At 33.3% G+C, this 8,827-nt stretch overlaps 1 protein-coding gene across 1 annotated transcript; it reads left to right on the top strand.

Annotated features, from left to right (window-relative positions):
• Nucleotides 600-6,411, top strand: LOC18598897 (transcription initiation factor IIB-2). The gene is made up of 7 exons (XM_007028626.2): nt 600-1,162; nt 2,016-2,040; nt 4,092-4,221; nt 4,314-4,444; nt 4,620-4,708; nt 5,619-5,695; nt 5,967-6,411. Exons 1-7 carry the CDS (start codon nt 810-812, stop codon nt 6,098-6,100), a joined length of 939 nt encoding a protein of 312 aa, XP_007028688.1. The 5' UTR covers nt 600-809; the 3' UTR covers nt 6,101-6,411.

Below are 8,827 nucleotides of genomic sequence, written 5' to 3'. Positions count from 1 at the left end.
ACCGCAGTGCATCTCGCCCCTCCAAACAATCATCCAACTAGCGAGTCTGCAAATCCAACGGCTCAATTTCATCATCAGAGTTAAGTATAAACCACGCATAAATTCTTCCCGTTCACCTAGTCAGACTTAGTTGATATTGAAGTGATATATGTATTATTTAGAACTTAGTTCGGCATATCCATTAAAGCCGCTTTTTGATAATAAATATTAAATTTGATTGTCCATATAATATTAAACAAAGTAAAATTTACATTTAAAATATTTTTCTTTTATAAATTATAAAAATAAAAACTTTTATCTATTATTGTTTTGAAATTATTTTTATCATACTTATGATACCAAATTAAACATTAATAACATATATAAAATATTATACAATAAAAATATTGAGAATGGGAGAAGGGATTGTTGTGGTTCGAATTCAAGGTGTTATTATTTACTCGCAATAAATAAAAATTTATTTATATCACCTAATAATCATGGTTAGAGGGAAAAGTCAAAACTGATATTGACGGCAACAAAAGTTCATGATAGTTCCCTGTGAACTCGAGTGTATGGTATCATCTTCTCTTCACATACTATAAATAAATCGTCCCTTCGTGAAACTTTCCGGCTCGAAAAACACATTTTCCTGGAAACCCAAGAGAGAAAAAGAAACAAACCAAACCGAAAATAAATCCGAAAAATTAAAATAAAATAGGAGATTTTAACCAAACAAATTGTCTAGTTACATCTTTGAATCAATTTGAAAACAGAATTTAAGACAAAACAGAAAAAAAGAAAAAGAGAAACGGTTAGCTGCTCCGGAAATGGCGGACGCTTTTTGTTCGGACTGCAAGCGGCACACGGAGGTGGTTTTCGACCACTCGGCCGGAGATACGGTGTGTTCGGAGTGCGGGTTAGTGTTGGAGTCGCACTCGATCGACGAGACGTCGGAGTGGAGAACCTTCGCCAACGAGTCGGGCGATAATGATCCTGTCCGTGTCGGTGGTCCCACCAACCCGCTTTTGGCGGATGGCGGCTTATCCACCGTTATTGCTAAGCCTAACGGTGCTTCTGGAGAATTCCTCTCGTCTTCGTTGGGTCGGTGGCAGAATCGTGGTTCGAATCCGGATCGCGGGTTGATTCTTGCTTTTAAGACTATTGCTACCATGTCTGATAGGTATCAAAATTTTTTTTGTTGGTTTTTTATTCATTTTTGGGAACTAGTTTTTGTTTGGTATTTTGGAGTTTGTTTGGATGGTCAGAAATTGTGGGGGCAGAATGGAAAATGGATGTTAGGGTTATGGATCTTGGATGGAATTATTATAGTTTTATTTGATTGAACTCAATGAGTTGGGTGAGTTTGGATGTCCCTTGTTTTTGGAGACAAATTAACGAAAATGCATAGAGATATTTTTGGGGATTTAAATTTGTTTTCTGATGTGGGTTGGCAGTTGGTAAAGAGATGCTTCAATTGTTGGTGAAAGCAATTTATGTTTGCATGTCTGTTTGTTTTTTTTTATATATTTTTAGTTTTTTTTTTTATAATTGGCAAAGGGGGATTCGAATCTTGCTTTTTAGGCAGGGGATCATGCACCAACCAATTAGTCAAAGGCTTGGGTGCACATGTCTGTTTGTTTGTATTGGGGAAAATTGTGTAACAAAGTTTATTGTTAATTGTAATTGTAATTGATGGTAAGGTGCTATGCTTTTGAATTGTATCTCTCATAGGCAGAACCAAACTTGTATCAAATTGTATGAATTAGATAAATATGTTGTTTTCGTTGAATCCTGTTAAATGCTGTCCAACTTACAGTAAGATTGCAGTTTTCGTAAAAATATTGATGTTTGTCATCTATGTGATTACTTTATGAACTGTTCTAATTCTTGTTTTTGATTACTATTCTATTCCCTTTACATGTAGATATGCATATTTGTTCCCTCCTCTCCTTTCTCCTTAAAGTGAGGTTCTATGCTTGGGAGATAGTAATTTACTATGAAATGTTACTGATTTGGATAAGTTTGTGTTTCAGGTTGGGTCTTGTTGCAACTATCAAGGTATGTTACTTATATCACTATAAATATAATTTGTATCATATAGGGCATTTCAGTCTATCACTATGAACTGGTGACATGCACGTCACGTATACACAATTTGTACATGTGTGTGTACTATTGATACTAGTTAAGATTGTTGTTGCCGTAGACCTTCTACTAATGTCACACCTAGCACTTAAGGAAGGAAGTAGGCAGGGTGCTTCAAAAAATCCCACATGGGGCAAGTAGGGGAGTCCTGGGTGGCTTATAAGTGGTGGTGTTGCACGCTCCATCAAGTTAGCCTTTTGGGGAGAGTGTAATGATTCCATGACAAGTGGTATCAGAGCAGTCCCGACTTTGACCTGATTTTACACCAAGCACCTCTGGGGGGACGCAGGTAGGATGACCGACGGCGACAAAGGTGTCACCAGATTGGGTGGGTAAGGATGTCATGTCTAGCATTTCAGGAAGAAAGTAGGCAAGGTGCTTCCAAAATTCCCACATTGGGCAGGTAGGGGAGTCTGGGTCGTTTAGAAGCGGTGGCCTTTGTCGCTGGATTGGGTGGGTGAGCATGTCACGTCTAGCATTTCAGGAAGCAATAGGCAAGGTGCTTCCAAAATTCCCACATTGGGCCGGTAGGGGAGTCCTGGGTGGCTTATAGGTGGTGGCTTTGCACACCTCATCAGGTTTTCCTTTTGGGGAGAGGGTAATGATCCCGTGGCATTGAGACTATTGCATGTCAGCTACAATACTGAATCGGAGCAACAGTTAAAAGTGTAGCATGGTGGGCATTATGAGAATGGCATGTTTGATATAGAATGTCTTTAGTGTAAATCCTGACAAATTTGTGATAAATGAGGCCATCTAGAAAGAAGGAATAAATATGAAACTCCAATGTTGTGCCTGAGTTGAAAGCCCCAAGTACATACAAAAATTACTATAAAGGCTGAAGCTCCCTATCCCAATCTGTGCGTGAGCAGCTAGAAGTTATAAATTTAAAACTCCAATCATGTGAATGAGTTAAAAGTGTGAAATACATATAACAATAACCATAAATGCAGTCCCTTCTCCCAATCTGAGCATCTGCAGAAAGAAGCTAAATTTAAACCTCCAATCTTGTGCATGAATAGAAAGAAGCTTCCCCTGCTGAGTCACATTCCAATGAGGAAATAAAATAAGGTTAGGGTTGGTGGCTGGGCACCAAAGCATCTTCTTTATTACCCAAAATTGTTGGTAAGTATGATTAAATGGACTTTTAAGATTTAACTAGATCTGTATAATTAATAAATAAGGAAAAGGTAACAGAACATCATACACCACATTCAATTTATTTATTGTTTGACTATCTTGATAACTAATGATAATGTAGTATTTCGGTTGTGTAAGAACTCATAAATTTTCCAGACGATGTACTAGCTACCAACAAAACTTGAAGAACTAAGTAACCGAAGAAAGTTGTTACTAGATGGAATGCCAGTATAAAAAGCTCTATTAACTTTGCAATATTTTGAGTAATAGGGAGAAGAGAGGGGGAGACATCCTCGTTATAGTTTCTTTGCTTAACACTTAGAAAATGACTGAGCAATGAACATTCAATCACATAGAATATGAATGAACATCCAATTCTCAATCGAACTTGTCCATTTGCCATATTATTCTCTTGCTTATAAAAGGTTTTCTTTTATTTTGGAAGGACTTTTTACATTGTTTGTATTTATTATTTTTTTAAACTAGCTGCATTTTCAGTCATAATTTATTTTCTTGATTTGGCCACTGAAAATTTTTGGGAATCCCTAACCCTAATAATATTCTTCTTAGTGATTGTTTTCTCATGATCACAATTTAGTTTTGAGCATGTTTAAGCTTGTAAAAGAAAATTGTTTTATATTCCAAGTATTTGGTTAATCTAAATTGAGAGTTTTTCTTTTCAAGGCTGGAGCATCCTTCTTCCATATATATAGAAATGTCTTTCTACTTTGAATTTTAGCTTGATGACCTTTTTTCTTATCATTTTTATCTTTTATAAATTTTCATGTGCATCTGATTTGTGGGTCTTTTGTCATTGATTGAAGGATCGAGCCAATGAGATATATAAGAAGGTGGAAGATCAGAAGTCTAGTAGAGGAAGAAATCAGGACGCGTTGTTGGCTGCTTGCCTATACATTGCTTGTCGACAAGAGGATAAGCCACGCACAGTCAAGGGTACAGCCTAAGATTCTTTTAACATCTGGATGCTTCCTGATTTATGTTTCCTAATGTGTATGAGCTTCCCTGAACCTGTGGATTTCAAATAGAAATTTGCTCTGTCGCCAATGGAGCCACAAAGAAAGAAATTGGCCGAGCAAAAGAATACATAGTGAAACAACTGGGATTGGAGACTGGTCAGTCTGTGGAGATGGGAACTATACATGCTGGTGATTTCATGGTGAGTTTCCTTTTTGTTTTATATAAAAAAATTGTTTATGACTCTGGTTTGGATAAACAACTGTGTTGTTTGCCATATGCTTAGGAAGGTTGCACTTCCGTTGTTGAATATGGTATTGTTCATTTGTTCTTACCATTTATGGTGGCCGCTGACATAAATTGTCTTTAATCATCAGAGACGATTTTGTTCCAATCTTGGTATGAATAATCAAGCAGTTAAAGCTGCCCAAGAAGCAGTTCAGAAGTCAGAGGAGTTTGATATAAGGTAGTTATTATTTTCTTTTCATCATGAAACTGTGAGCTGAAACTTATTTTTTGTTTTTAAGCCTTTTTCTTTTTAAATAAATTTTAATTCCAGTCCTCTATGCCTTGGATAATTCTGTCTGGATCTCTCAAGTTAACAGAATGGTTTAGTAGGAAGTGGGGATTAAGTTGATCAAATGAGTGAAATGACATCATTAGGGGAACTAGAAAGTTTGTATTACGGTCTGAATAATGACAAAGAAAAATAAGCTGTTTGCGTATTAAAAGGTAATTATGATTGAGATTGTGCAATCGTAATTGCTCTTATTTTTCTAAAAGCATTATCATGGAGGTGGATTATGAGGTATTGTTGAGTGAGAAGCATAACTTTTGGGGTTATGGATGTTAATTAGGACCTTGCTGGAATTCCATTTTTAAATGTCATGCTTCAACTTCATTGACAGTTCTGCTAATCCATTTTCTTGCTGATTAGTTGGATCCCGGTGGCCAAACTATTTGTTTAATTTGGTTATTTAGCATTAGCATGTTTGAATGATCTGATAATTCTCAAAAGAAAAATAAAAGTTTTTTTGAGATTTTGCTGGATCTTCTCCCACCTTTCCTTTTATCTCTTGATCAAGCCCACCCTTCCCTGCTTTCCCTCATTCCTTTTCTCCCGTTCACTTTTCTAGTCTCATTTAGTTTTTCGGCTAGGTTGCAGAAAAGATGACGTTGCTAACTTATCTCAGGAAATTCTGCCATTTAGCACTTGCAGATATTCTAATGAATTCATGACATATGGTCTATGATGTTCTATGATGTTGCTTGAGAGTCGGGACTGTTGTATTGGGATATCTGATAGCTCCTTTCTACCATTTTATTTCTTTAATGGTATTTAGAGGTGTTTGCTAACAATTTACATACTTTTGCAGGCGAAGCCCTATATCAATTGCAGCAGCAGTTATTTACATCATAACGCAGCTTTCAGATGATAAGAAACCTCTAAGAGGTTTGATATTTCCCCATCTTACTTGTGAAGTGAAAAAAGATGTTTCACAAAAAACTTTTACGTGCCAATATTTCTAGTTAATAATGTGGTGATCATTGCAGTTTGGGCTCTATAACACCAATTATATAACATGGGTGCTTAGGGAGTGTGTTTGTCCCGTTAAAAACAGAGAAGCATAAACAAAAAGAGACGTGTCTTTAAATATTTTGAGCTGCTGATTTCATTTTATGAAAATGCAAATTTGTGATAGAAATTGGTGGGTGGGTTGCAGATATTTCAGTTGCTACTGGAGTTGCGGAAGGGACAATCCGAAATTCATACAAGGATCTTTATCCCCATGTGTCAAAGATAATACCAAACTGGTATGCCAAGGGAGAAGATCTCAAGAATCTATGCAGTCCTTGAAGTGCAGAAGAGACAATACTGGGAATACAAGAAAGCCTCAAATTGGCTGAGCTCTCTCTCGCTCTTTAGATGTATTGGAACTCTTGGATTCTTTCTTTCTGTTTTTTGTTCTTGGTTCTTTCTTTTTCCGTATCATTTTTCCTGCATAACTCCACCCTTAAAGGTAGAGACACAAGGGGAAGGGAGGAAATGTGGAAAAGGAGGCCGACGGTATTTACTGATCAACTTTAATCAATGTTTGAACCTACAGCCAAATTTTTCGAGGGATTGTTGATATACAATTGCAACTTATACAAAAGTTTGTGTCGTCACCTGTAACTTTAGCACTCTTTTGTCTCTCCCTAAAACATGAGGTGGAAATTTTGGTTACCATTTCTGGCCTTGCTACCAAAGGCTAAGTTCCGTAACGTCAAGCAGGAGCAAATGAAGGCTCCTTCACAGGAAACAACTGCAAGACCCCTGTTAAAATAATGGCTTTAATTAATAAAATTTTAAAAAAAATAATAAAAATTTGTATAACACGTTAATAGGTAAATAATATATATAATTGTTAAATTTATCTATTTTAAGATAACAATGTAGGTAATTTTTAAATTTGTTTAGTTTATTTTAAAAGTTATTTAACTTTTAATTTAATTTAATTTTTTACTTTAAATTATTAAAATATTATTTTTTTAATATTAAAATTATATATAATTAATTAATTTAATAAAAATTATTGTTATCACTTGTTATGATAACTTTCACACATTTACGTTAAGATTTTAAATTTATTTATTTTACTTTTATAAAATTTTATGTCAATTCTCACAACTTTACGTTAAACCTTTTTAATAGTAATTTTTAATTATAATTATCGTTATCTTTATTATTTTTTATTTAAAATAAAAATTTGAATATCATTACATACTTTTAGCTTGATAATATAAATATAAATGTTTGCTTTTCATTAAAATTAGATTTTTTTTACTTAATTAACTTATTACGTTAATTCTCATACATATTTACGTTAAAATTTAAATTTAATTATTCTACCTTTATAAGTTTTTACGTTAATTGTTACAGTTTTGCATCAAAACTTATCTATATCAATTTTGAACTATAATTATTTTTATCTTTATTATTTTTTATTTAAAAATTAAAATTTTTATATCGTTAAATACTTTTAGCTCAAGAATATAAATTTAAATATTTATTTTTCACTAAAATAGATTTTTTTTTACTTAATTGACTTGTTATGTTAACTCTCGCATATTTACGTTAAGATTTAAAATTTTGTTATTCTACTTTTATAAATTTTTTCATCAATTGTTACAGTTTTATGTCAAGGCTTATTTATGTAAATTTTGAACTATAATTATTTTTATTATTATTATTTATTTAAAAATTAAAATTTATATATTGTTAAACACTTGTAGTCTGAGAATATAAATTTAAATATTTATTTTTAACTAAAATTATATTTTTTTACTTAATTGACTTGTTACATTAATTCTCACATATTTACGTTAAGATTTAAAATTTAGTTATTCCACCTTTATAAGGTTTTATGTTAATTCTTACAGTTTTACGTCAAGTCTTTTCTATATCAATTTTGAACTATAATTATTTTCATCCTATTATTTTTTATTTAAAATTAAAATTTGTTTATCTTTAAACACTTTTATTCCGAGAGTATAAATTTAAATATTTGTTTTTCACTAAATTAGATTTTTTTACTTAATTGATTTGTTATGTTAACTCTCACACATTTACGTTCATATTTAAAATTTTGTTATTCCACCTTTATAAGTTTTTTCGTCAATTGTTACAGTTTTACGTCAACACTTATCTATGTCAATTTTGAACTATAATTATTATTATTATTATTATTATTTAAAAATTAAAATTTATATATTGTTAAACACTTTTAGTCTTAGAATATAAATTTTAATATTTATTTTTCACTAAAATTAGATTTTTTTTACTTAATTGACTTGTTATGTTAACTCTCACACATTTACACTAAGATTTAAAATTTAGTTGTCAAGCTAAGCAATAAAAAGAAAGAGGTTTTTAACTCCTTTGGTAAAATTTTTCTCTCGGCGCACGTTAAGGAAACTTTACTAACGTACACCGAACCTCCAAAACCTACTTTCAGCCTTTGTTTGCCTTGCATGGAGGTGGACGTAATTGGCGACCCCCCACCAGATTCAGGGGGTGGCTTCCCCCTATCTGTTAACCGTGTGGGATCTAAAAGGATCCGTCTTGGAATGGAAACTGATGTCCCTAGAAATCAATTTGTAGGCACCTTGCCTCAAAGCCAAAATGTATTATCTAGTGGTGTTTCTCACCTGTCTTATCGCCATGTGCTCCTTAATGAGAATCAAGAGCAGGATATGAGCAAGGTAGGCTTTGACGATGAAGAAGAGGAGACTGAAATGCCTGAATTTGATGATGAAGATAATGACTGAAATATTGGTGGCCCATATATTCGTTTAACAAGGGAAGAGAAGTTTCATATTTGGAAACCTTGGAAAAATACCCTAATAGTCAAATTATTGGGTAGGAACATTAGCTATATATATCTTTGCTCCAGAGTAAAACAAAATGTGGGCCTTACAGGGTGATTTCCAAGCGGTTGATCTTGACAACGACTTCTATTATTTTCGGTTTGAAAATAAATCTGATTACTTCCATGTGTTAACAGAAGGACCCTGGACTATAGCGGATCACTACCTTACCATT

Source organism: Theobroma cacao, chromosome 5 (assembly GCF_000208745.1).
Source record: "Theobroma cacao cultivar B97-61/B2 chromosome 5, Criollo_cocoa_genome_V2, whole genome shotgun sequence".
Taxonomy (NCBI): domain Eukaryota; kingdom Viridiplantae; phylum Streptophyta; class Magnoliopsida; order Malvales; family Malvaceae; genus Theobroma; species Theobroma cacao.
The sequence above is the reverse complement of the archived record's forward strand: the minus strand, read 5'-3'. Positions and strand labels throughout refer to the sequence as shown.

Bases quoted from the DNA above. Each gene is read 5' to 3' on its own strand.
- LOC18598897 (XM_007028626.2), top strand. From the start codon at position 810: ATGGCGGACGCTTTTTGTTCGGACTGCAAGCGGCACACGGAGGTGGTT. The intron at 4,445-4,619 runs GTGAGTTTCCTT...TTTAATCATCAG, and splicing joins TACATGCTGGTGATTTCATG to AGACGATTTTGTTCCAATCT. The intron at 5,696-5,966 runs GTTTGATATTTC...GGTGGGTTGCAG, and splicing joins TGATAAGAAACCTCTAAGAG to ATATTTCAGTTGCTACTGGA.